This window comes from Colletotrichum costaricense (genome assembly GCF_030867565.1).
Source record: "Colletotrichum costaricense strain IMI 309622 chromosome Unknown Scaffold_12.1, whole genome shotgun sequence".
NCBI classification, from domain to species: Eukaryota; Fungi; Ascomycota; class Sordariomycetes; order Glomerellales; family Glomerellaceae; genus Colletotrichum; species Colletotrichum costaricense.
Genome location: NW_026848241.1, coordinates 1,054,171 through 1,081,402, shown reverse-complemented (window position 1 = coordinate 1,081,402; position 27,232 = coordinate 1,054,171). Strand labels below are relative to the sequence as shown.

The 27,232-nt window shown below is 52.6% G+C and overlaps 8 protein-coding genes across 8 annotated transcripts; 7 read left to right on the top strand and 1 right to left on the bottom strand.

The window, feature by feature from the left end:
- Positions 1 to 1,399: 1,399 nt before the first annotated feature.
- On the top strand, positions 1,400 to 1,894 carry CCOS01_11318 (uncharacterized protein; the record flags this gene model as incomplete). Its single annotated transcript, XM_060459471.1, has 1 exon — positions 1,400 to 1,894. A coding segment is annotated over one exon (495 nt), but the record flags the coding sequence as incomplete, so codon positions are not given.
- Positions 1,895 to 5,363: 3,469 nt separating this feature from the next.
- On the top strand, positions 5,364 to 6,062 carry CCOS01_11317 (uncharacterized protein; the record flags this gene model as incomplete). Its single annotated transcript, XM_060459470.1, has 1 exon — positions 5,364 to 6,062. One exon carries the CDS (start codon positions 5,364 to 5,366, stop codon positions 6,060 to 6,062), a length of 699 nt encoding a protein of 232 aa, XP_060310202.1.
- A 1,214-nt stretch (positions 6,063 to 7,276) lies between these two features.
- Positions 7,277 to 7,724, top strand: CCOS01_11316 (uncharacterized protein; the record flags this gene model as incomplete). The annotated part of the gene is made up of 2 exons (XM_060459469.1): positions 7,277 to 7,497; positions 7,703 to 7,724. The coding sequence occupies 2 exons, from the start codon at positions 7,277 to 7,279 to the stop codon at positions 7,722 to 7,724; spliced, it is 243 nt and encodes an 80-aa protein (XP_060310201.1).
- A 6,101-nt stretch (positions 7,725 to 13,825) lies between these two features.
- Positions 13,826 to 14,083, top strand: CCOS01_11315 (uncharacterized protein; the record flags this gene model as incomplete). The annotated part of the gene is made up of 1 exon (XM_060459468.1): positions 13,826 to 14,083. One exon carries the CDS (start codon positions 13,826 to 13,828, stop codon positions 14,081 to 14,083), a length of 258 nt encoding a protein of 85 aa, XP_060310200.1.
- Positions 14,084 to 15,135: 1,052 nt separating this feature from the next.
- On the top strand, positions 15,136 to 15,937 carry CCOS01_11314 (uncharacterized protein; the record flags this gene model as incomplete). Its single annotated transcript, XM_060459467.1, has 3 exons — positions 15,136 to 15,205; positions 15,305 to 15,475; positions 15,822 to 15,937. The coding sequence occupies 3 exons, from the start codon at positions 15,136 to 15,138 to the stop codon at positions 15,935 to 15,937; spliced, it is 357 nt and encodes a 118-aa protein (XP_060310199.1).
- Positions 15,938 to 17,842: 1,905 nt separating this feature from the next.
- CCOS01_11313 (uncharacterized protein) lies at positions 17,843 to 18,010 on the top strand (the record flags this gene model as incomplete). The annotated part of the gene is made up of 1 exon (XM_060459466.1): positions 17,843 to 18,010. One exon carries the CDS (start codon positions 17,843 to 17,845, stop codon positions 18,008 to 18,010), a length of 168 nt encoding a protein of 55 aa, XP_060310198.1.
- Positions 18,011 to 20,492: 2,482 nt separating this feature from the next.
- Positions 20,493 to 22,222, bottom strand: CCOS01_11312 (asparaginyl-tRNA synthetase; the record flags this gene model as incomplete). The annotated part of the gene is made up of 3 exons (XM_060459465.1): positions 20,493 to 21,698; positions 21,759 to 21,882; positions 21,951 to 22,222. 3 exons carry the CDS (start codon positions 22,220 to 22,222, stop codon positions 20,493 to 20,495), a joined length of 1,602 nt encoding a protein of 533 aa, XP_060310197.1.
- A 1,899-nt stretch (positions 22,223 to 24,121) lies between these two features.
- Positions 24,122 to 25,326, top strand: CCOS01_11311 (uncharacterized protein; the record flags this gene model as incomplete). The annotated part of the gene is made up of 4 exons (XM_060459464.1): positions 24,122 to 24,311; positions 24,371 to 24,504; positions 24,562 to 24,679; positions 24,737 to 25,326. The coding sequence occupies 4 exons, from the start codon at positions 24,122 to 24,124 to the stop codon at positions 25,324 to 25,326; spliced, it is 1,032 nt and encodes a 343-aa protein (XP_060310196.1).
- Between the last annotated feature and the right edge of the window lie 1,906 nt (positions 25,327 to 27,232).

The window sequence follows — 27,232 nt, the reverse complement described above, 5'->3', positions numbered from 1 at the left end:
TCGGTATCTCTCTGTGTGAGAGGTGACGGTCGTCAAAACTGCCTTTCTATCCGTGTGTTGCTGTTCAGGAGCAGAGAGTCAAGACTGCTTCGGAAAGTCTCGAAGCGTCGTGACCACGGTGAGGAACACGCAAAGGCCCGCGACGATTGCCGGTGTACCATAACTTGGGACGGGATCGAGAGCGATGCGATGGGGACGATGGGGACGATTGGGAGACTGGAGACTGGAGTCTGCAAGATGGGATCCAATGTCTGTGTCGTGGAATTGCATGCCGGTCAAGGTTCAGGTCGGCCGGGATGGGACGGGGGAGACTGGAGATTTGCGGGAGAAACCTTGCTGGAAGAGGTGGAAGGGACGGCACGGCACTATTCTTTCCCTTTTCCTCTTTTTGACCATTATGTTCCTTTACCTTCTTCCTTCCTAATGGCAATACCTAAGGTACTTGCTTAATCAAGATGGAAGGAGGAGGAAGGTCTCTGTCGTTGTGGACGGGAAGGAGCTCTCACGACATGTGGGTGCATTTGGCAGGCACGGCAGACACAGGTATGGAAGGCAGGCGCAGGCACCAATTGGTGTGTGGAAAGTGGGTTGCAGACTCAGGGTGGAAGGTGCAGGCTGACGAGAAGGTATCGTGGGTACGTACCGCCGACCTTCCTTCCCTCCCTTCTCGAAAAGAATTCAAGCTTATTTCAACAGTCGCTGCACCAAGCTTTTTCGAAGTGGAGGCCAATGTGTCCGAAAAGATACGTACACAGAGTGAACCACTCACCGTCATCCCTTGTTCTGTGGGTGGGAATGTCCGGCCGAGTCAGGGGCGTGGGGATAGGCCGCCTCAATGGGGGTGCAGACAGACAGCACTCAGAAGTACGTACACAGATAGTTGACCATCAGCAAGAGGAATACTGATACGAAAAGGGTAAAACACGACAATGTTGCAACATCAAATAGAATAGAGCATCAAGGCCAAGGCTGAGCAATGGGCAGACGCAGAAACGCAAGAAAAGGAACGATTACGATGCGCCGCCGAGGCTCAATTCTCCACCATAATGGCATTCCTCCTCAGCAGGGCCCATTATCCATCACATCCACTCAGCACACACAAGATAAAGTCACTTTTGGGTGCAGACCACAGCCTAAAGGTACCTACAATAACTCCACACCCTCCTTTCGAACAGCGCCCTTTTCCAAGGCTGCCAAGACAAGACAAGCCCGCAGCCACCGCCGGCCCCACTAGAGAAGGTATACTGCGTAGCAAGTATCGCTGCGCTGACCTTTCAGAGCGGTGGTCCGCGTAGGTGGATTACTGTTGTATTTCCTTGAGAAATGGAAAGTGTGGATAAGAAATCTGCATTATTTGTTCCGTGCTTCCCGCCGGCAAAACGTCACCACCACTGTATCCGAGATCGAGGGTCCCACCCACCGCCCCATCCTCTTCTCTGTGCACTCTCTTTGGCTCCCGTCTGCTTTTCTTTGCTGCAAACGAAGCACCATAATCCCTCGATGCTCACTCAAAAACTGCAGTACTGAGTACCGTCACATCCGTCCAAAACGTTACTTTCTACCCGTGCCAGCAGTCAGCCAGCGGAACACGGAAGCAATGAAACGGAACCACAGGAAAATAACCACTAAATATCCATCCGCACCAGGTGGAGACTCGATCGCCGATAAAGTGTTGCCTCCAATTCCGTTATTCCGTGTCCCCAATACCAATACAACACGACCGCCGCCGCAACGGACAGCATGTCGAAACGAGTCGTGTGTGTTAGTTGTTTATTACAAAAATGAGCAAGAAAAAAAGTGCCGCGTCTTCCACCTTTCCCGGGCCACACAAACAAGGAATCCCGTTCCAGAAGAAGGAACATCTAATCGTGCCAATCCATCTATCTGTACCTAAATCTTTCGTTTAGGCCCCCATTCTGCACCATAAAGATTATCCCGCGGACGGCCGGTCGATTGTCCAAAAAAGCAAGCCAGGCCAGAACTCTACAGACTGAGCACATACTCCGTACATGAACTTAGCCTCGTATAAGCAAAAGTACGTCTGACTAAAAAAGCCAAAATGGGATCAGGGTCTGGGAATCACTACCAACAATAGGTATTGTCTGGCCGCGCTGACTACGTGCAGACCACCGGATCTGTAGGCTAAAATCACTAACCTTTCCCCCCCTTGCTTGCCCCGTACTCCCGTCTCGGGAAAAGGATGCACCAACGTCTCATTCCGCGATAGCGAACTCAACACAAGGTTCTATAGAGCACTGTGACGGGGCGAGCTTGGAAGGGGTGGGCGTAAGTCGGCTCCCACTGAATTCTGCCCCCCTTCCATCTGACCCAACAAGCATTGGTAATTCTTATTCACTCTGGTAAAACACCCGACGAAGACAAATAGAGTATCCAGCCAGCGGCAAGACTGAGCAGAAAAATCGTCAAAAGAAGACACATAGCAGAGACTCTATGACTGCGAACAAGGTTAAGTCCGTTCCGTTCTGTCCGCCAGCCTAGTCTATGGTTGGTAGCCACTAGCAAGCCAGATGTCAAGTCCAAATTAAACTAAGGAAAACTAAAAAGGAAATGGAAAATAAAAATCCAAATCAAACCGTCCGCCAAATACGGTGCACTGCAAGTAGACAGGCTTTGACACCCCCCCTTCCTGACCGCGTAGCCAAAGAATGAACGAAACCCTAAATCTGCCATTTGGCGCCCATCGGCCAGTCTTGGCGAAATGACACATACCAAGAAGGCTATGTGGACGTCCCAAGACCCCGAGGCCAGTAAACAGTGCAGGATACTGCTAAGGACCGGGATGAATGGGCAGTATAAGACACAATGCACGAAGAAACTGTTCCATGTCGATCCATGATCTGCTTGCTGCTCACTCTCATGTGCCATTAAGAAAATTTGCCTTCTTTTTTGAGTTTCTCTTGGCTCTTGGTGATTGTTTTTGCTTGGCGTGTCCACGAGCGGACCTTTCTGGAGAGACATTCAATGTGCTCAGCCACTCCGTCCAAGACATTTAACTCATTCGAATCCAAGAGAGAAAAAACATTTTGAGCGGCAGAGACCATTGGCGTTCAAGCCAAGAAACCGGCAATTGTATAAAACCCTTAAATGGACCAGACGGGCATTTCACATTTCATGATGCACCGGCGTATTGCTTACGCTCACTTCTGTCATTAGCCAAGCCTAAAAGCATAACCCTAAACGGAGATGCATCACCTAAAGAGGTCATAGAAAGTCTAGAAGATCTGACCAAAAAAAACTAAGGGAAAACCTTGTCTATCCCACAGGCCTGCATACGGGTAGACGAAATTTAAGAAACTCCAATCCAATCCAGACTTCAGTCTTTCTTCAGTATGACGCCCACCCCGGGCACACATCACACGCCAATTCAAACGCCCGTATCCAATCAAACCACCCCGATGCGTAAATCAAAGCAAACACCCCCCATGTTCGCAGCTCTACAAAGACTACGGAGTACGCAGGGGAAACTATCAAGCTCACATGTTTCTTTGTCGGTCGGCCTCTCATTCTCTATCGCAAATCCTGCCAATCCTCACTGGACGGGGAATTAACCATAATCTTAGCCACAAGCAATAAGAAGAAGACTAAAAAAGCTGATCTAACCGCAAACCCAGGCCTCTCTTCGCAGCCGCACCGCAAACCCCTGCCCTGCCGCGGCGCCGCCCCCTCTCCGTGCCGTATCCCGCTCGTAACTCGTTTACCAAGGGGCCATGACCAATAGTCAACCCATATTTACCAAGCCGACGTTGGCCGTGCAGGAACTCCCTCATCCTTCTAGGCAAAAACAAGGTCGCGGGCTACCTTAGTGTTCCAGGCAGACAGGCACGCCGGGCTCAGGTCGGAAGACTACACTATGCAAACCGTGCTTTAGCGAAGCGGATCACGAAAGATTCTGCAAAGAACGAAAAGAAGAAAGTTTACCTAAATTCCCCTCCAACTTCCCTCCTCGTACAGGCGGCCGCACATTGCCAAGCAAATCGGAGGTTAGTCAAGGACTCAAGAATGAAGCCAACATTCTTCTACGTAGTCCTTTCCTTTCTCGCTCGTCAAGTACTCCATTCTCGGTATGGTCGAGAACCACTGACAGACCGAAGTAGGGCCCGGGCTGGGGTGCTGGGCAGAAAAACCTTGTAAAAAGGGCCTTCTGGGAACAGAAAAACCACCCGTATCCGTACAGGCAAACGCTTATTTCAGCGAGGAACCATCACTTTGTTTTATGACAGAATTGTCTATCGGACCATCGCTATTTCTCTCGTGTTTCTTTCGCTGTCTAGTGAATTGATAGATACTGATAGGCCACACCGAAAATGACGGTGCAGAGCAATTCCATTTCTGACCCTCTTGAGCGTCTCCCTTATGCTCTCACGAGTCGCAGGCTCATCTTGCTCGGGCATCGCCATATCAAGACTTTGGCTGCCCGCCAGGGTTCCTGAATCGGCTTCGAGATCCTCCCCACTGCCTCAGCCCTTTCTCACACAAACCTCACATGACAATCTGTCCCCCCGACTCATGTTTGCTTACTCTACTTTATTCCCGTGCCAGCCTCGCCCTCCCGCATCCCGTGGGCTAGCGATACCAAGCTTTTGGACACAAACCCGCTCGACAATCGTGCCATCGTCGTTTCTTTGTCTTTTCCCGATCTCCACTAGCTCATGGGATCGTTGATTCAGAGATTCGCAACCGGTATCTCTAGACGCATAGCTAGCCTATGCCTCACTTACCCCTCCTCCTTCCTCTCTTTTTCACCAAAGTCCATAGTCACCTTGCCCTTTCGTTGAATGCGCCGACTAGCCAAACCATGGCACAATGGGAACTTATCAAATTCTCGGCGCCCAGGCTTGATCCAGGTAGTTCACTTTTGAATAATAATCGACCGCTTCCTACACCCCACTCCCCTTGTTCACAGTAAGGAGAGAAAAACGTGTCCTCTGCATACCCGTATAATACGACCTTATTACGAATAAACTCGAGCGGAAACTAGCACACATACGGAAAGTCGATGCGCGCAAGTGAGAAAGCCGGTGCCGTCCGTCCCAGACTCCCAGGTAAGATGGTAGACCAGGCACCTCCAGAGTCCAGCGACCTGCCCAGATCAGCAGGAGGATGGCAGGATCATACGGGGGGAGCCTATCTCGCTGCACCCGAACGAGATCCAACTGGAGATGGAACCCGCGCCTACATAGTACATATTGTGCCGCAGCCCGCAGTGCAGGATGATCGAAGGAAGACAGCACACACCGCCGCCGCCCCGTGCTGTGTGCTGCGGGCGAGCTGCGCTGCAGCCTGGTAGGGGTGATGTGAGAGCTGAGCTGAGCTGAGCAAGGCCACATGAATAGTCAGCTGAAATGAGGCGTGCCAAAAGGTTGAAACATGATCAACTTATTTCTCCATCGCCGCGGTACGATGGTGAGTCCGTTGACCCAATTCTAGCATTCCGGCGAGAGATGGTAAGAGTTCGTTTGTCTCGAGGATGCAGAGGATCCATCCATCATGCGGCTTTCCTCTCCCTTTGCCGTGGAAAAGCAAGCACTCAGTCAAATTGTATGAACCCGTCTATGTCGGCCGCCTATCGAGATCCCCCTTTTGCCCTGGAGGACAATACGGATAATCGCAGTAGGCAAACACCGTCCGTGACTACCCAGTCTCTCGGTTCCGGTTCCCTCGTTTTTTCCTCTTCCTCTTTAAGACGCTGCAAACACACCTGGGGGATGCGCAAACCAGATACCCGGGATCGAACAGCCAGCTCACACACCCTTTCTAAACACGATACTAGGGCACCTAAGCTGCCTCGCTACTGTAATCAACCCGAAAAATCAAATGGCAAGGGAGAAGGTATCATCAGTTGTAATGGAAACGACTCAAGTAAGGATATTCGAGCTCTTCTCGACTCATTCCTCACTCCCCAGACAGCCAACCTCTTGGCTCCCCAGTGTGCCAGTTGCCAGTTTACCCCCATCGAAACCACTGCTTCCACGCCCTCCTCGGGTTCGGCCCACCGTCGACATCATCACCATGTCCATCACTGCCTTGAACGAAAAGACTGACCCGTCCCGCAAATCGCCATGACAATAACACAAAGGGAAGGATAATGCCAAGCAGAAACCCCCACCATCCCGTCCGTCGCTATTTCGCCGCGGCCGCCGAGACGATCTCTGACTCTCTCCCTCTTGGCCCCCACCGGAACAGTGGTGGCTGAGGAATGAAAAGGGCTGTGTGTTTTAAGGTCGACCTGTCAGTGCCAAATCTTAAAAACCCTAATAAAATAGGCCCTGCCGGAAGGTCGCAATATCAGAAAACGGCGGCCAATAGTACGGTAATCCCCGAGGCGTGGAGGATGTGCGCGCGTACGTATGTCATGTCAGGAACGCATCACTGTGGGGAAAATGTTCAACCGAAATAGCACATCCATTCATGCGAATGATCGCCGGTGCCCCTTGCTCTTGTCGCTTTCTGTCTTTTCTCAGCCTCAGCTCAACTGCCAGCTTGGGTGATATATGTATCGTGGCTCTTAAGAGCTCAGGTTGATGGACCATTCATTATCCCCATAACCGCGCGGCTGAGTTTACATATTGACGCTGTGTAGGCTGCCTCAGCCAAGATCTCAATGTTTGAAACAGAGTACGTGAATGGGCGATACCACCAACTCTCTGTTACGATATTTACTCACATTGACTTCTGCGTTTGGCAACTGCTTCGGTCTTTTGCCATCTGATATCTCGTGCCTCACATGAATGCCGTCAATCAGCGCACGCAACCTAAACTTCGAAATCTCCCCGATGGAAAAACCGGCCGCCTGGATTGATCCGAACTTTCGAGATCAATCCGGGCGCCAGCCAGCAGCCGTGTAATAATTCCAAGCGTGTCCCAGAAAGCGAGTGTTAAAATAACCAGTGCGACCACGACATCCGCTTGCCCCTTCACTACACACGCCCCCAATAACAATTACACGTTCCCGTCCCGCGTAAAGTTCGCCATCTAGGTTTTCCGTGACTCGAGCGTCTTTTTGGCATCCCGTCAGATGTATAGGATGAACCGATGCAAAAAGTAAGTAAGCAGCAAATCCAAAGGCACCATCCACTAAACCCCGTCCTCCCGGCCTCCGCCATGCTGTCGTCGTCAGCTTTCTTGATGTCTGTGAGATCCGGGCCCCCTTTCGCATCACGCACGGCATGCAGCCCGCCGAGCGCGTGCAGCCTTGGAACCATCGCATCGGTGCTCTTTTACTCTCGTGAGGTCCCTATCCGTGCTCGGTACCGCCATGAAAGTCCGCTCGCAGATGGTAGCCCCATCCGCTCGTGTTAGACGGTACCGCTTCGGCGATGGGCAGAAGGTAATGAGAAGATACCTTGGCTTGCTGGACAATGCGGCTGAGCCAGACGACATCGCAACATCGGCCCAGATTCGTGGACCCCCAACATCAACAGCCAGCCACGAAAAGCCACCAACGCTGTCCCACGAGACCGTCATTCTGCGTGAATTGTATGTAGGTAACCCCACATGTGCCAAACAGCTACCAACGCCTCAGCGGTGTCTGTACACCATTTCACAATACCTACACACCGCCGAGTCCTTCTCCCAGTGCCTCCGTCTGTCACCCGTCAGATCCCATTCTCACCGCCCCCTTCGTCAGATTCTCAGTCCCAAGCAGTCTGGTGAGACAGAGCCCGGCTGACACCTGCAACAGCAAACAAGCTGCACCACCGTAACGGGCGGGCAACCATCAACACGGCACAGCATCGCAACACCAACACCAGCGAAACTGACAAAAGCCGTAGTACGGCGTAACCGTAAGTAACCATTTTGACAGCCGAAACCGAAAAAGGGCCCATCCTCCCTCCCTTCCCCTCCTTCTAATCTCTCGACTTTCATCCGTTCCATGGCTTTACCTAGCCCTCTCTCCACGGATCATCAAGCTTAATCTGTCCTCATAGTACTGTGCCAGCCCGCCGGCTGGCCCCTTTCGTATTACGTACTCGGCTGGTTTTAACGTTTTTGGCATATTTGACGGGTCTCGCATGTCCGAAAGCAAACAACCATTGTGTGCCATTCTACATCCCCCGTAGCCGCGGCAAGCTTGAACAACGATGGACAATGTCCTTCTCACAGCATCTGTGTACTAGTGAAGTAAATTTCCCTCGGACAAAGTTAGTATGTCTACATGGGCTGCAATTATCACCGATCAGCAACGGGCAGACTATTCCAACACTCAAATCTACGTTCCCGCCCCAAATCTCCAAGAATCTCGTTGCAATCGGCGCTGAGGCCGGCCGCAGCGTTGCATCGCAGGGCGAACCTCCCGGCGTCCGCATTCTCCGAGAAAGGGGGGACCCCGCAAACAACCCCCGGAGAGAGAGCTTCAGCCTTCACCTACTCCAACAAACTCCAACCCTGTCCGTCCCATCCGAGATCTCTCTTCCCCCTCACTTTGATTGTTGTCCCCGAGCTTAAAAAGGTCATTAAATGAAGAGGATAGTCCCGGGCCTGGGATATCCCTCGTTGGGACCCCAACGAGTTTCTATCTCGTGAGGCGAAAACGACTTCTACAACGCGACACAGCCTGGCGCCAAGACATGTCAAGTCGCAGTGTTTAACAAAGGAGGGAGGGGGGAGCCAGTGGGTAAACGGAGGTTACACGGTAACATTAGACGACTTCGCCGGTGGCACTTGTAAACCCGTAAACCCTCGAACCGTCCCAAACCGGCCCGTTGTCCTTTCCCCCAAAACGGCGTTGCGATCTCGAGGGAGTTTGGACGTACCGAGAGTGTTCCTAACGGCAACGGGACCCCACATGTAACTGTCGTTTGGGCTTGTTTGACGAAAGGGCATGCGATTCGTGAGACGTTCTCTACCCAAAATTCCTACTTTGACATGTCCCACGCTGTACGTCGATCCCAGAAAGCTGGCCACTGTCGAGAAACAAGACCAGCACAAGGTACCTTTTGGTCATGCTTCCATTCGATCTCGTCTATGAGTGACTCTACATGTCGCCTTTTTCTTTCTTTCTGCAGAACGTCTTGGCCGGCAGGATGCATGAGTAGCGAAACAGGCTAAGGTAGACGGGTGGTTGGGTGGGTGTGCTGCACGCAGACACACTTGCGTGCAGGTCTGTGATAACTTGCTCTGCAAATCCAAACCAACCGTGAAATCCAATCAAACTAACCAACTTGCTCTTGTTGCCTGCGTGATGTGGGCGAATCCAGTGGCAGGATGCACTTGTGGTTTGAAGTGTGCGATGCCTGGCCCCCCTGCTTCTCAGATTAAGCGAATCGGGTACTTTTGTTGCCAGAAGCAGACAGGTTGACCTTTCATAGGCGTGCCACAAGAATAATAACCATACGGACAGACTACTTCAATTTACAAGAGTAATGTACGAATGGTTCGCACATGTATCCGTAGCCCGAATTGCTAAACACCTCACAGTTGCATCATGGGTAGCAGAATGAGAGAAGGGGCTCAATACTACCAAACGCCCGTTTCCCGTTCCCCGAATCCAGCACACCATTGCCGAGTCTCCCGTCTACACAACGGGAACACGGCAGACCGAACGGCAAAAGTTAACCGTTGGGTAATTAAGGTAATTACTCAAATGGCAATCTGTATGCCCGCGTGTGCCCATACCAGCAGCGTCATTAAGGTTGGCCCAGAGCTTACACCCCTCACCCTACCTACCTTAGCTCAAGTCTTTTTTTTTTCGCTCAAGAGTTCTTCCCTTTGGTCACGAACTGAATTTGGACGAACGGAATTCCGGCTCCTGAGGCTACCCACCATCATGTTTACAGCCTCCCCCCGGAACCCCTAGGTTCCCCCTCCCTTTGAATTCGTGACCATTGGGGGAATAGAAAGTTGGAGAGAGTTAATACTTAGTGTACTCTATCCGTAGAGACCATCGTCAGAAGCAGGCGCCACGAACCAATCACTAGCGAGCCGAAGAGCCGGGTACTCGTCACCCTTCTACGCAATCTCGGATCAAGGCAATATGAAATCGTTCGAATGTGCTCAGAGGCACGGAGAAAGATTCCGAGACCCGTCTCGCTGCTGCCATCACAAACAAGACATCATTCAATAGCAGGTCTTTTTTTCTTGAACGGGAAGAGTTGCCGGCGCTGTGATGGAGCCTGTAGCTGCTCTTCCATGGTTAAACTTATCCACCGGTCTGGATCATCCCTCCCCTGTACCTGGAAGGCAGTAAACTTTTCTCGCTCACGGTACAGCGGCTATCAAATGACAAAAAGAAAAGAATGGGAGCTAGCTTTCTCAAGCGAGGCTTGCAAGCCCTTCAACCCGCGCGCCCGCGCCCGCGCATTTGGGAAGCGATGGCGCAGAATCCCTCGGAGATGAGCCCAGATAGACTTTAGGGTGTCCTCTACTTTAACCAGCCTACGGCTCGCGGTATCCGTCCAGGCGAATCACAAGAGGGTAAAAAGGCTTGTTTGCAGGTCCATCAGCCCTGTAGGCTGCACGGGGAGAGGGAAAGACTCGAAAGAGGTGTGGCACGCGCGCCCACCCCGGGACCGAGTCAGCAGAGTCAGCAGGAGTCAGCCAGGAGGAATGCTCGTCGATAAAGCTAGATCCCCTTTCAGGATAGCCCGTCATCCGTCTCCCTTCCTTTATATCCAGGTCTAGGATATCTCCGTCTTCAGGTTGGGGCGGTTCACACTCGCTGGATAGTCAGCGGGAAGGCTTACCACTCGGAAGCTGACTACTTCAGTCGACATGGGAGTTGTGATGGCCTGTGGCATTGGCTCGTTCATTTGGGTCGGCTGAGCTTGATTCCCCATCTTCTTGTAACCGGGAGACCCTGGGCCCGACCATTCGAGTCAAGGTATTGTGAAGTCGTAGACAGAATTTAGGTACTGCCACTTCGGCCCACGGCACGAAAGCGTATCCACCGCCAAAGTTCGGGAGTATTATTCTACATGCACGGATACAGAGAGTTTCTAATTCGAAGGGGGCTCATCAAGTACCTACAGATATCCGTACACATGTAAGATAGACGACGATCATCGGCGTATCGGCATCAGCCACAGATTAGCTGGACGCGGGCCCCGTAGCATCCGTATCATTTTGAGAACATGACCGTCCACTCCTTGGCCTGCCCAAACAGGCACAAACCTGGGCTTGGCGGTGATCCTATGGATCTTGGGTGAATCAGGATGTGTGTCCCGCTAAACGGCGAACCAATGCACACAAACGAGGGTCAGCCTCTTTCTATTGCTGCCAAGACCAGGTTGGCGTTGCTGGGCATTCCGTGGCACATGTCTGGTGCGCTCGTATCCTTGGGGGCTCGTACTTGGAGTCACGGATTAGTAGCACCATGGACTCTTTTATTCTGATTTGGTGGCTCGTACCAAGAACCGAGTCCTGCTTTCTGTGCGAGAGAAGCGGGTAAAGACTTGGGAAACGGCATGCCCGTCGGCCGATTATATCCGTAGGAGCGACGAGAGAAAGAAGAGGCGAGCCACCGGACCGATTGTCCACTGGTGCCGCAGACGCGCACACAATCCGACAGGGTAATTACTGAATACCCTGTGATGTGGGAGAGCCAAGGTTTTCTTCGCTGGACGGGCTAAGCGAAGAAAGGGGTGGAGGATGGGGGGGCACACAAGACGCCGATGTATCCTTGCATCAAATCACGGCGGTGGATTAAGCAGAGAGACAAGCTTAGTCCGAGGCGCCAATCAGTACATTCCTCGGGTTGAGCCACGCCTATCTAACTGCTGTTACGCGACCGGATGCCAAGATGACGAGAATTCGACTCAATGATAGATAGACTGGAAGCCTTCGTAGTTGGCTGAGCCAGGAGCGATGACTAGGAAAACTGCCACTGTAAATAAGCCAAGCAGAAGGCCAGCGCCACTGCACCATGAGCAGGTTTAAGCATGAATTTAAGCGTTGTCAGCCACTGCTCCTAGCGTCGTCTTGGTCTTCTTGGCATACCTCACAGCTCCTCTGGGATCTGTCGATGTTCTTCTGGAGGTTGTGGTCGGTAGCCGGGGGGGGGGGGGTGGCTGGAGTAAGGAGGGGCAGCGAAGGCAGCACGATTTTCTTGCTTACGCCCTGTGTTGGTGAGCGGCGCTGTCTTGGCCACTAATGAGTTATGGAGCCTAACGGACTTTTCGAGGAGCACCGGGTCCGAGAGAGAAACGGTTCTAGAAGGCGAGGCGAGAGACACATCCCACAAGAAGAGATAAAAAGCACGGCTTCAAGAAGTCTAAAATACCCCATGAAGCAATACGCCGCGGATGCAGTCTCTTTCGGCATCCAGGAATACATTTAGAGTCAACTCAATCTCTTCCTGTTAGTTCTTCTGCGCGCAGCATTGTGTCTCTATCGGCATGCAGTATCTATAGCCGTATCCGTAAATTCTCCAACTTGAGGCGGCAGCTCATAATGAAAGCCGGAATAACCGTCCTCTTGGCATGGGGACGTGGACTGGGCGGTCCATGGTCAAATGTCCGTCCAAGGTTTCCCTCTGCAGCAGATAAAGTGCGCCTTCAGAGCCCAATAGAACCTTCCCCGGTCTCTTCTCTTTTGCTTCCGTCCCGACAAAGGTAAGATGCTTATTCAGACGGGCGGTGAAATACCCTAGATTTAGCCTAGAGTTTAGTGACTATGCGTCTTTGGCTTTTGCGGGAAAAGGTTTATGGTTAAGATTACAAGAAACCCAAATCGAAGCCCGCGGCTGCCCCCTGCTCGCTTTCGGTCGAGCCGTGGACCGCGCGGGTTCCTCCTTGACAGCCTGACAGGATTCCCCGACATTGGAAGAGTCGATGATAATGCTTATCTCGTTGCTTAGGATCGTTCATGACTTAGACTTCATTGCGGAGTAGTCCTTGCAATACGGCAGTATGGCAATATGGAGGTCAGCAAAGTCAGAAAGGTTATTGGCCACTAGGCTTCCGGACCAGCCGCGCATTTCCAGAGAGAGAGAGCGGGTGGGCAGAGTCTAGAGAGCCTCACTATCTCAGATAATTTTTTGCATGTTTCGGCCATCGAGTCAAGCTTAAGCCCCTCCTCCCGCCCCGTCTGATAACTGGAGAATTCAGCGGAAAGAATGATGAGACGAGACGTACCGATGCGAAGGTCTTTCAAAGTTCCAAACCGACCCGAACCGACCAACGATGCTGCCCAGTGGTGCCGGCTAAGAGGGTCCTCGCGCGAGGCTTTGCTTCTCAGCTTACGCTCTTACCCAGGATTACGGATTCCTTCTCATGCTGAGACGATGGACTGTGCTCCAACGTACGGATGTTGGAAGATATGACTCTGAGCGTAAGGGGGCGAGGGAATATGACAGTGGCATCAGCCCAAAAACCTAGAGAACCTAGGCGCTGGGTCTATACATACGAATAGAGTCCCTAAGGACAACACTTGAGGTTCTCTGCTCAGAGTGGCCGGCCACCTCGCTCAATCTTACCTTAATCGAGCTTGACCCGCCATCCCATGTCCCTGAACGCCGACTCTGAGCCAACAGGTCAGAATAGGCTCGTAACACCTGCGGCGCCTGACAGGCTTCCCTTGTAAGGCGCGGCTTCATTGGCTGTGAGAATGTTGACTGCTGTGAGAGTCGATCCTTCAGGAGGATAGCTCCTGTATCCCTATGGAGCAGGAGTGCATGTACGAATACGCCTTTTCCAGCCTCCGTGGTGCTCATCTAGGTATTCGTACCTTGGTGTGAAGGGCACCCCGCCGATGTGCATCCCGCCTTGGTTCGCCGCAAAGCCGCAGGGCAAACGGGACCTCTTCTGGATCCGGCTCCCACGGTGCACTATTGCGCTGCCCACAACCCGCCGTTGGAACCCCATCCGACATGGCCGGTCTGTCCAACGCATGTCGCCGCCGTCAGCTCTACATCAAGATGACACAATATGCATATGGAGACCAAGACCTTAGCTGCATCTCGGGATGCTCTTTCGCAGAGAAAGAAAGTAGAAGCGGCCGACAGTCGGACATAGGAAAGCCTCTAGCTCAGCACATTCATCGTAATGATCGCATAACCAGTCTTGCTAGTCTCCACTCTCCCAAGCCGAACCCGAGCAAGAGCCCAAGAAGGGGGCTGTTCTCGTGAAAGCTCTCCACCGTACGGATACTTGATTGAGCAGCAGAGGCTACAGAAACCTGGAAGAAGGGCGAATAGAAGACTAGACAGGGCGTGGCCGCCAGTTCACGTTTCGCTCGTTGCGCCCGCGGTGGGAACCCGCCCCAGTGGTTATCCCTTCGGTCCACGGCCCAGTCGGGGCTCCGTTCCTCTGTTGCGAAGTGCCGCGCGCAAGTCAGCCAGCGTTGAAGCACAAGGCATCTCGCAACCCGGCCCCATGACTCGGTTTGCATAAAGGATAAGCCGTGACAGCAAACCCTAAATAAAAGTGTAAATCGCAAGTGAAGGGATGTCCCCTTGAAACGATGCTTCCTTTCACACCCCCCTTGGGGAATAACGATAGACGTCATTCAGGGTCAAATATACCCACCATTGCAATTCGGATAGGAATAGAAACGTAGAGGTTCAGTTACCGGATGTACCGTACGAGGAGAGCAAATATTAGACATCGATCTTAACACTGAGTCCCTTTGGAGGAACTCGGATGTACGCTTGGCGTGTCACACGTTCACGACCGCTGGTTACCTTTCGTAGGGTCGCTTCTAGCGCCGGGTTTCCCGCTCAGTAAGCGGCTCAAGAGTCAAGAAGATGACGGCCTTGCTTAGTCACGACATCAAGGCGGCATAGAAGCCAGATGTTTGCTCAACTTCGGAGTATGTGTCATGAAGCTTGTCCAAATCGCCGAGGGCGCAAGCTTAGCTCAGCTTCGCCATCAGCGTGTCGAGTGAGGCAACGTACTACTTTGGGAGATTCTGTCATTCCAACATAAATGTAGCCGACTGGTGGGCACACCATCTGTGAGTTAGACTCGGCGCCACCACCACCACCGGTGAGCCAAGCTTCTCGGGTGATGCACCTAGAATGCGGCCATCCAATGTATCAGTCGACGCATTTGGTGGATGCATCATTGCTATGTCTGTTATTCGTTCGGGAAGATTTTGAAACGCAGATAGAAGCGAGAGGTATGGCCCTTCCACCAGCGAAAATCCTTCTAACTTTTTTGTCACAGTTCAATAGGTAGGATGGGATGGATCGGCTCTGGCACAGTTCATCCTGTTTCCGTAGAGCCTATCAGCACATTCGGTGCCAACAGTCAGTTTGAGCAACCGCTTGCCTGTAGCTCACAACCTCGATGTTGGTGAAGTGCAGCATTGGCAGAGAGCTTATATGCGGTACCTGTCGGGTTGAAAGCCGGGCTAAGGCGTGCATGTTTTGAAGCTGCAGGCGCTCATCCTGCGAGTGAAGAACTCCATCCTACAACAAGGCAGCTGAGAGGAATCCATCTTTCCGTCCCGTATTTGGAGGGACGCCTCTTGATGCCTAGCGACGGCCCTACATTGACCAAGATGGGAGAGGCGGCCGGTACAGCAACAACTTCCAGCGGAGACGGGCCGCGGACGCGGGCTCAGCCTGATCGGTGAGGTGCTCATCCCCGTACGCCTATCCCAAGGGAGCATTCGAGGCCGACCTACATATCAAAAAGTCCAGCCTACATGGTTCAGGAACTCGTCTTATTGAAGAGGCAACAGCTTCATCGTTCTGGGAAGCATGCAGCGTGGAGTCTGTGGGCGAGATCGGGCGCCAGGACTACATGTAGCCATTTGAGCCAGGAACCGGTTTGCTGGGTCTGCGGACTTCCACTCAGCTCGCTAGAAGAACCGCCGCATGGATTCATCTTTCAAAGCCCATCACGCTTCACCTTCCCTAGGTCGGCAGGATTGGCGATACCGCGTACACGCTGGCGAATTCGGGAAGCTAGCCGGGGTACCGCTGTCGCCATTGGCGATACAGGTCATCGAACGTCGGATAAAAGTCTGGGATTGACGAGAAGTAAGTTGTTCGTGATCATAGACGCATCACATCGTCACACCATCGCCCTTGGAGCAAGGTGAACAGTTGCCACGAGCAATCCTCTCAAGGACTGATGATGGGATTCTCTATGGACACGTAAAGTAAAGGCCCCAAGTAAACAACTGACCATCCGAGAATGTGATGTATGGGTAAAGTCGATGACGAGCTCCTGAGCTTAACCTGAACGTGCCTTACTGAGCTTTCACGCCTGCTCGTATAGACTCCACGCCTCTCTCCATCTTGCACACCAAGGTAAGTGGACCAACCATCAACCGAGTATCCGGATATGGGACTGTTGAGTTTTCAGACAACAAAATGAAGATCCTGGTAGATTTGCCGTATATGCAAGGTCAATGATAATGGCATCCCCGCTGTCTAGTGACTTCCGTTGGACTAGGTGTACGAACTTCTGTATCAGTGATCATTCCCCGTAACATGAGCCATGAGCTGGGTATTTCACTGTTGCCTGGCGATGTCCAAAAAGAGTCTGTACGGCGTGAAAATTCTCACTTGATGATCCTTCGCCCGACAACGAAAGCCTCCAGCTCCTCTCCGATCCTCTCACATCGAGAATGGCAGGTGCCTGGCGGTGAGAAGTCCACGACGGGTGTGCGGCGGCGTCGGTGACTGATGGCTGACATGGGATGAAGGGGACCCGCTTGAGCGGCACAGAACGGTGCCCGGCCACGAAATTGAAGACTCTAATCTGAACGGGCGGATGCCCGGATACGTCGGCGGCCCTTGGAGAAGATCCAACCGTTCCCCCTCCTCATACCAAAGGTCCCCTACGGTCCCGAAAGATTGGCAGCCTAACTCCGTAGAGAGACAACACTAAACCAACTGCTCTAGTGCCGTTTGGTCACCGGATTGATGCATTGGCATTGAGGCAGTGCTGGACCACCCCCTCTCCGAGTCCCCAGTTCCAGCCAGCCGAGCCAAGACCAGCCAGTCAGACTCGATGAGATGAGATTTTGGGGGTGTTGAAGCCTTGGAAGGATTTGTTGGACGCTGGGCGAATCCACGGCCCCGATACGAACGGTTATCTAAACCAACGCCGGTGCTTGGTGAGGTTGGGACACTATATCGCCCGTATACCACCGGCGGCGCCCTGACTACTGGACGAGAGCCGCCGCCAATGAACCCCGAAGCCTGGGGCGCCTGCTCGGATACGTCTTGGCAACCTTGCTTGTCAAAATTCAAAAAAAAGGGTTTGTTGATGGTTGTCAATGTGAACCGGCGTCTTCGGGGCGGTTCTAACTTCCGACATACTCACTGGTCGCCAGCATCGTCCCTGTGGTAGAGATATCCCTTGCTTCGTGCACGCAGGTTAAAAACTACGTTCTCTATGCTGACCAGTATGAACCTCAACATCCCATGCAGGAAAGCAGAAGAACTTCAGCTGCGAGCTGCTAAGGCGGCAGAACGCAGTCGTCCACTTAGTGTTGGAAACTAGCATCGAAAAGGATGTGCGAGCGCTTGCGAGAGACAAATAAATGGGCCGGTGTGATGAAGTCACGCACATTGCCTGTCGGTGTCAGGCCACCCAGGAGAGGATGAAAAACATAAACCTCAGCCAAAGAAGTTTAGTTCCCCTTGTTGGATTCGTGACCAACACCAACACCAGGTTCCAACAAGACAGACGGGCGTTGGTGCGCCATCCGTCCAACCAACTCTGGTGTGTGTGTGTGAGTCAAAACTAAGAAGACAGAAGAATGGCGCACAGGCCGTGACACTCCCCAGCTACCTTACGCAGGCTTCCTCGGCTGCTTGGCTTGGGGGGTCTTTTTCCCTCTTCCCACCGGGATCCCGAAGGTGTGCTTAAGCTTAATTCGATACTCAAATGTAAGCCACCACGCCATATCGGCCTTCATTCGTTCGATGGAATTCCGGGTTGCGCCCCACACACAGTCATTCTTCTGTTGCTTTTTGCTCTCTTCTGGCTCTCGTTATCCCCTGCTTGCTTCCGAAAGCGAATGCTGCTTCCGCGGTGGAGAGAGAGAAAGGGCCCTGTCGGCTGCCCTGGCATACCTGGGTTTTGAACAATAACCCGCGGCGTAATAAGGATTCAGGGGGCGGTTCGCCAAATCATACATCATCAAAAACCATGTGGGATTGAGGAGCGGATGGTTTATTTTGCTGACGCGGCCACCACCACCCCCGGAGCAAATCTTTCTAGTCTCTGAAAAAGGAGCAATGCCAAAAAGGAGGATGGGAAGATACGGATAAAAAATGCGCACTAAATCATCGACGGCGGGGAACTATCGATAGCGCCATCCTAGATTCCCTCGTGGCATTGGGAATGGAATGCGCGCCGGCAATATCGGTTCCGCTTGTTCCTCTTCGTATGGATATTCCCGCATCCCATCCATCCAATGTCTATCACCACAACCGACTACGAATACAGTCGGCGTCCGTCTTCTTTGATAGCCCCTCACACCTTTCGGATTGTGGGGAGTCGACGGGTGATGCTCAGCTGCCAGGTTGCAGCAGTGGGCACATTCTCAACTAACTTGACCAAAGTGACAAGTGTCAAGAACGGGAGAGACGCCGTTCTCGACTGCCGCGTGGGCAAAAAATGTGCCTCATCCCCACGTCGGACGGTCGCCGTGCTGTTTTCAAGATGCTTGGCTACGGATGGCAGTCTGCCAGTCAAGGTCTTGGTTGTTGACGTCCCCCACTTCAGGCGAAGCTTTTGCTGATCTTCCTGTCCCCTTTCGGGTGCTGAGGCCACTTACTCTCTTTCGGTTTTCTGACATGGACTCGAAGCCTTGTCTCTAGAGACCAGAGGAACTGTAGCATCCATCTCCCTGTTATGGTTATGAAGGGCAAGGCGGGCGGGCACGCAGGTCAGCAGTCCTTTGACTCGGGCAGTTCATCGAGAACAATGCCCGGCTGGGGGCTCGGTGATGTGTGCCCTGTCTACTCCGTGCCCAATCTAGTAGATCGAAACCGAGCTGGACGCCAAACGTTCGCGTTCTTGTCTTTCAAAAACAGCTCGTGCCAAGCATCACCCAAGATGCTTGGCAGAGTTGGCGTGCGCATATCATATCAGGAAGGGCGTCCGTCCATCTCGTTCTCGAGAGAAAGCTAAAGGGGGCACTCGGTGGTCACCACACTGACTTCAGCGGTGCTGGAATAAAGAGGTGGCAGCCGTTAAAGGCCCCAAGAGAGGCTCATGGCCTTGGCGTCACCATAATATCACGATCTTCGATGATCATTGCTCACGATCTGTCTTGTTTTCCGAGGGATTCCCAGACTCCAGAACACTGCCACACAATCTCCATCCAGTGTCTCGCCCATTATAGAAACGTAATTTGCCTGTGCCGAGGACGCATTCCACGGCGAACAATCAATCAAACTTTGCTATCCGAGGGACGGAATATCCCTTGCTGGCGCATATTCGTCGTCGATTTGAAGACTTGACCAGTCTATTCTAGTCTGAAAAGAATAGGATCAAATCTCACAGCCAGAGCTCTTCTCTAAACCCTCAATACTCAAGAAACGTTGCCGATAATTACGTCGTCAAATGTTGTTCGAAGCAGCCGCAGAGCATCCTGATAGCAGAGATGGCGGCCTCCATTTCCGTAGTCACAACCGCAGTCAAAAGAGTCGGGGAGCCGTGTAAACGGTATATCAGCTGCGGCACTGGGCACATTCTAAGTGATTCCTGAAATCCTGGAGCCGAAATACTGCTCAATATCAAACCATCAATAACAAAGAGGTAATCCTGCAGAGAATCATGCTCGACGAGGTCAACAACCTTGTATGCTTGGGAGGGCTAGTGACTACTTCTCCTAAACAGCACTTATGGTAACAATCCAAGAAGTGACGCAACAAGTAATTGATATGTCTAGATATATCGGGTATTGGATTGTACAGGTGTTGATACAGAGTCCGGAGTCGTGTCATGTGGCACCAGACGCAAGATCATGGGCAAATTACAAAAGATTTAAACATGTGTTCCGTGAAATTTGAGGGTATGTGGTCGAAGATGGGGACGGCTTTGGTCAACGATAACTAACCCAAGTGATGCTCCGTGACTCTCAATTCTGACGGCGGCCTGCCTAGGCCCATCCGTCATTTTGATGGGCGACTTGAGATCGCCTTCAACATCGGCTTGCACAACCCTGTAATGTAGGTGGTCTGATTCGCGTTGCATACCATGTGAGACCGAGCCACTGGATGCTTGGTCCCTTCCGTCGTACAACGTCGCGTGATTATCCCATGGGTATCGAATTCTGTCAACTGCAAGCCACGGTGTACATAGCTTTGAGCTTTGCAATCAGGTCTCAGACGTCGCGCTTGGCAGCTCAAGAGCATGGTGCACATGTACAAGGCGACTCAAGGTCGACCATCTTAATGCCAAGTGAGGTTGCACAAACATCACGCATCGCCGTGCAACTTCTGTCGTACTGGTTTCATCAAGCCCGTCTTGCAGAATCCCAGGTAGGCAAAGCTTAACGAGGCACCGCATCGTGAGTTGGTATGACTTGGGCCCCGGTTCATCCTAGACTGTCCTCTGACCACCTTAGCAGTCGCACCGGCCAAACCAGCGTGGAAAAGCCACAACGTCTCTGACATTAGGGACTCCCACAAGATAACTCAGCAATCTATCGAAGCCCAGGCCAAAGCCGCCGTGTGGATTGGATCCCCAACGACGGAGGTCAACATACCACTCGAGATCGCTGCCGTTGGTGTCATCGCGTCCGCCATCAGCTGGAGAGCCCATGCCGCGAGCCTTCATAGTCTCCAACAAGTCCGTCAAGCGATGCTCACGCATTGAGCCGCCGGCAATCTCGCACAAATCGGGGACCAGAAGATCAAAGCAGTCGACTGTGTCACCTGGCAGATCATGACCGGAAGTTGCGGTGTCTGATTTCCTCATGTAGAATGCTTTGATCGCCCGAGGGTAGTGGGTAACGAAGACAGGAAAATAGGCAGAGGAGTCGCTGGTGGCACCGAGAATTTTGGCGAGGAACTTTTCATGCTCAGAATGCAGGCCGCTTTCCCATGTAGGCTTGATCTCGAACTGATGTTCTTCTGCCTGAAGCAATTTGATCGCATCGGCGTATGTGATGCGTGGCCATCTGGAAGCTGGGCTCTGCATCATCCCCTTCCAACGGCGCTCCACTTCGTCGATCGGAACCAGGTCATCTTCCGCTGTTCGTTTCTCTCCGGGCGCATGTCGTTGTCGCAGTTCTTGCGCAGCGCGAGTCTGATATAAGCCAGTGACCAAACTACGGAGCATGTCTTCAACGAGGTTTGTGACTTCGTCCAACTCATCGACGAAGCTCATCTCCGCCTCCAGCATGTAGAACTCGCTCATGTGTCTTGAGGTGTCGCTCCGCTCCGCTCGGAAGGTCGGTGATAATGTCCATACATGCCCCAGAGACTGAGCTAACGCCTCAAGATGAAGCTGAGTGGACACCGTCAAGTACTTTGGCGAGCGGAAGAACATGTTTGCTGGCTTGTCCTTGCCCGTATTCGAGATTGCGGGTGTCTCGGTCGAGCCCGTAGCAACGTTGAAGACCTCGCCTGCCCCTTCGCAATCTGAAGATGTGATGATGGGCGGATGAGTTTGGGTAAAGTCTCGAGAGGCGAAGAACTGAGTCAACAACGCGACGGCTTCTGATCTCAATCGCAAGATTGCGGCATTCAGTGGTATCCTGGTTCGAAGATGGGGCATGGTGCGAAGGTAGTCGGGTGTTTGGTACTTCTTCTGAATCGGGAACGTCTGGTTTCAATGACGGCATTAGCGATGGTTTAGAGAAAAGAAGAGGGGCAGTGAGCCTACCTTTGCGTCAGAGGGGCCTAGGATTTCGACATGATCGACCTTCAACTCGTGACTTTGACCGTCTGTTTTGGAGGGAGTCCAGACACCCCGTAGGCGGACTGCTGCACCGACTCGCAGGTTTGCGCTGGGAGATTATCAGCAATCACGGCTTCCGAGACAGTGGCCAAGCTTGGGGATCTGAGAGGGACACACCTTTCTTCGTCGCTCCTTGATACCAGTGCCTGGATAGGCGACCGTGAGGAACCGTCGCCAATATTGACGAATCGATCTGTCTTCATGTTGCGAACAGACCGGACGTATCCATTGACGACAACATCTTTGACTTCGGTTTCGGGCTTCCACTCTAGAAATTGGGCTACTGTTCTCCGTGGTGCTGTAGAGAGGTATCGTCTGTGGATGGGTTGGACAAGGAGCCCAGATGGGCGCGCAAGCTTGCGCAAAGGGAATGTTGCCGCAGTTCGCATGATGAAGATAACTTGGGATCTGTCAGACTACCGCGTCATGTTGTGGAAATCGAAGCATTCGACCCTCGTGATCTGCCAACAGCAGGGGTGAATGGTATAGTTGGACAGCGGAGGGGTTGCGACTACAAGGAAAGGAACGACGTCTTTCGCGACGACATGCGACGGATGACTGAGGTCGGAGCTTGAGAAAAAGTCTACGAATGGGAAGCTTCAATTCATCTAAGTGGGGCCCCTCGGTATGTTAAAGTAGAAATACTTATGATCGAACCTACGCTGTGCATATAAGAGGGTTCCTGGACTTCCTGCAGCTTTCCCGGGCAGGTTCTGGAGATAAGATAAGATAGGAAGCAGTCTTATCGGTGGTAACTCCCCGGTACCTACACAAGGTACGTACCGCCGAGTTGTCTCCTCGACGGCCAAAATACCTTAGCCACCACAGCTCCTCCCGTCTGCATCCCTCCACACCACAAACATCTCCTCTCGAATCAGATGACATCCCCGGCACTCGACGTCTCCCCCATACTCCAGCTCTAGACCTTCTCTCTCTACGCTTTGAATAAGACTTGTTATTGCCAAATGTCCACCTTAAACGCACCATGCCTGATCCATATCCCGGTCCGACTTGTAATTGCAAGAACCTGGGCCTCGAGTCCTTGTCTGGCTGATCGAGTCCAATTATTGACAGAATTCAACATTTCATCAGCTCCGCCCTCGACTCCCGAGACACCAAACACCGGACACGGGTGACGACTTCGGGATAATGCAGTTGTTGGCTAGCAACCCCATGACATGGATCTGGAATCCGATCGAGTACAGTCTTTTCTTCTTGGTCCAAACTTCGTCTCCCTTCAGATCGAGGCCGCAAACCCGAGTCGGAACCTGTATGCAAGTCATGGAGAGCATGGATCCGCATCCTCGGCGGGCAAACAGACACCCAACGTAGCCTTGTCACCTCCCATCGATATTTTGCCTCACTTCCAAGATGAGCTCACATCTCTCCTCATTGCGCCCAACCTTTGGACAGGCAGCCCTGCCTAGTGGGGGCCCAAGAACCATGAAGCTGGGTTTTTTGCTTCTTCCATGCCAGCTTATTGCTTATTAGCCCGCGATCTAAGCAAGGCACGGCACGGGCTGCTGGGACTCGCAACTATTCTCCCTCGCCATCTTTCCCTACTTTAGCTCCCGCCCCGCCCAAACTGTCTTCAGACCCTGGGTACGGATACCTCGCCTTAGCCAACAAGATATGTACGGACCCTGGCTTCGACCCCCCCCGGTTGCACTGCTTGCTCCCATCGCCCTATCCCGGCTCGCAAGAACGCCTCAAGTGAGATCTTGGGAAACAGGAAGATCTCGTATAACTGCGGCAGATTGCAGTAGTAACTCGATCGGATCCCACCTACCAAGACCACGGGAAGACTGACGTGACACGACCCGGGTTTCTGTACAAGCAAGACATATCTCATCACAACCACGGCAAGCCCACCCACCCTTTACGCGCCCTTCCTATACACTACCCTGGAATGTCGCAGACTTGACTGAGATCCGGCAAGTATTGGTAACACTCTCCCATACACCCTTCACCGCCCTCGCTTCCTGGATAGGCGAAGCAATTCATTCCTCTGCAAAGGGGCCCAAGATACCTCACCATGCTATTGTTTCTTTTCTTCCTTCCCGCGCTCCTGGTCTACAAGCCGCAGCTAGAGTTGCCTCCCGAGCGACTCTTCATTGCGAGGGGACGTATTTAAAGCCACGAGTGTACCCCACGGTTGGTGCTTCCCTGATCTCTCATTCTCAAGTCATACTCGCCGCATTGCGTCTGATCAAGGATCAGTTCTACACAGCAACTCGACCTTCGTCACCGCCCCAAGAATTTCTTTGGCCTGCCTTCGCGAGCTTACAATGCCTTCCTCGAAGCCTTTGAAGATCAAGCCCTCCGAGGTTGCGGCGGACACCAAGAAGAAACTGATCCCAGAAGTCAATAGATACTTCCGCGAGGAGTGGCCCCCATACTCAGTTCTCTACTCTCAGCCGCTACTCCAGCTTCCGCTCAGCCGCCCGGCCTTCATGAGCTCAGACTTACCCAACTTCTGTAAGACTCACCCATGGCCGTCATCGGTTATGATTCGGAGCCACAGCTAACCATGGCAGATGTCGTGCATAGCGATCCTGTAGACTGCGCACTGGGCTGGGCTCAAAGTGAAGGAGTCCGGATCCCCTTCATCTGCGCCGCGAACGAGAAGCGACCCGGAGGTGATTGGGAGACAGGTGTTGTCGGTTACGAGGTATGTCGTCGATGGTGCGCCTTGTATAACACAACTCTGACTCGACGCGTTATGTAGGAGAGATTATGCCGTCGCAGCAATCTGTCAGCAACGTTGGGGTCTCCCCATCCGGATACATGCATGCCAACCAACTACCCGATCCCGATCGAAGGAGCCATCTATTCTCCCGATGTTGGTAGGCACATGCGTACTACCTAGCATCTTGGTCATTCTTGACTAATGAAGTGTGCAGTTCGTTTCCGCCAGTTTCAAGACAGGATCGAGTCATTGGACATGAAAGATTGGAGGTCGCTGCCAGTTATTTCTATGCCGCCAGCTCGGTGGCCGAAGCTCACAGACATGGGACGAAAGTACTCTTTTTCGGAAGAGCGAGAATTGGTACGGAATAAGATGCGCGCCGCCTTGCGAATCTGCGTGTTCAACGGCTACAACCACGTTGTGATCGGCGACTTTGGCCTTGGCAATGGCTACCGCAACCCGCCCAAGGAGCTGGCGGAGTTGTGGCGCGAAGTCTTTCTCTACGACCCAGAATTGAGGGGCCAGTTTCTCGCCGTCATGTTCGCTTTCGAAGACGACAGACAGTGCACAGCCAAGTTCATCCTCGACGACATCGCCAAGAAGACGAAAGGGAGCGGCAGCAGCAGCAGCTCTTCGAAAAGCAAGTCAAAGAGCTCGTCATCATCAAGTTCAAGCGGCAGTTCATCCAGTCACAAAAGCGACTTCAAAATCTTCAGCGAAATCTTCGCGACGAGTGAGATAGCCAGAGTTCGGAGCCAACCTGACCCACGCTACGCCTTCTCTGCAATTATGGATGGGTCTTGACCGATTTGCTCTTGGCGCATCCTCGACCGGGTTAATGTCTCACTCATGGGTACTCGATGTGAGCCGGTGAGACCTGGCCGTACGTCAGGCTGGCTGAGGCGGTATACCCTGGGCAGAGTCTTGTCTCGCCGTACGACCTGTCATGTCAACACATGGCTACAAGAAAGGTGTTTATGTCTCGCAACACAGGCTTTTCAGCACTACTAACGACTGGTTCCCTGTCCAAGTGCGGTGATTGGTCCGCAATGACCGGGCAGGGGGATCAATTTTTTGCATTATTCGACGGGGCTTTCAGTTCAGCGGCCCACGCTGGTTGCCTTTTCTGCCCTTGCACGTCGGGCTGAAGCTACTTGCGATCTCGAGGGTCCCTGGATCTACAACGTCGGGTGTCGATTGCCTGTTCCGGCCAGTGTGCTCGGAGGGCTTCGATAGTGGTCTTCAAAGTTGTTTGCCTATTTCCTTTTTTTTCGACATCTCGATTTTCGCGGGAATTTGCTTGCTCTCACTGGTGCACATCATCATACGGTTGACTTCGGGTTGGCGGCGTTGGGAGTGGTAGGACAAAATGGCTAGATCCGATGTAATTGGGACCTAGGAGCTTTTGCAGGTGTCTGGCGTATTCTTCTGGTTCAAATCACAAATCCCTTCATATTCCATATCCGGAAGCAATTTTCAAGCATGATTGAAATCTCCCTCTTCCCTTTGCGCAACACGGTTCGCTCCAAAGATGTAGGGGCGACTGGACGTAGGGATAAGCATGGCGCGCGCAATCCTGTTGTCCAGTGGCCATTGGTGTATGGAAAAGCATTGCCTTGCCGCAGCCGCCTGGTCTTCACCCTAGCAACGCGACCCTCCGGAAGGGCCTGGCATGGAATGCCAACGACAGTCTTGGCCACTGTGCTAGCTCAGCAGAACCCAGAGAAGGTTGACTCCCGGTGCCCCGCCAAGCCGAAGAAGGTAGTCAAACAGACCAAAGGGGAGAAATGCCTTCAGCAAGACTGGATAGCGGTATACTATTTCGACCCGAAATCCTCGCGCCTGAAGAGTATGAGTTGAATGCTGAGGCTCTCGCCTAAAACGTCTTAGCAAGAACGGCAAGGTTAACATCCGCGACCATTGGAATGGGCCAGAGTCGCTTGTTCAGCCCGCTCCTCTATCGAATTCGTAATCGACATGTCCAAGTCATACTAAAGTGTTTGCCTAGGCACGTGCCGCGGCGCCACTTGACGAGAAAAAGCAAGCATACAGAAAGGCTCACCTGTCTTGCCCGTTTACCGGCAGCAAACCTTTGGCTCTCCAACGAACACTCAAGAATCGGTGTCTCTGAAGGGATGAAATAAAGAGCGGGAGCCTCTGACATGGTCTTCCCAGTACCGCGGTTGGTCAGGCTGACGAAGAACGATAGGCCGTCAGAGCTGAACATCCGAGGGTGGAGGGATCTTCGACCAGGATGGTGAGTGGCTATTGGAGGGCTGAGAAGACATCCATGTTTGCTTTTCCGGGAGCTGACATGATCTCAGGCGCAAACAACTCTGCATATGTCCTCGTCATGATAGAAAAAAAAGTCTACCGCTACCCCGAAATCCAAATACCTCACCCCTGCCTGCATGCCAGATCTTGACCGGGACATTCGATCGGCTGGAACTTTGGGTATCACTGCGTTGGCTCTCCCCACGACGACCCCCCACCCTCACCTACACAAGCAATGGGCTCTTTTCCCTCCCCTCTTGAGAGACAATACTGACTCTGGACACTGGTACGGTGGCCCTTTGGGGCGGGGAGGATCCGCGAAGACTATGAGAAGTCTATCACTTCTCAATTTTCCGAACCACCAGATGGCTGATCCGAGGCATCTTGCCTGTGACACATAGTACGGCCGAAATGCGCAAGACCCGTTACGGCCTTT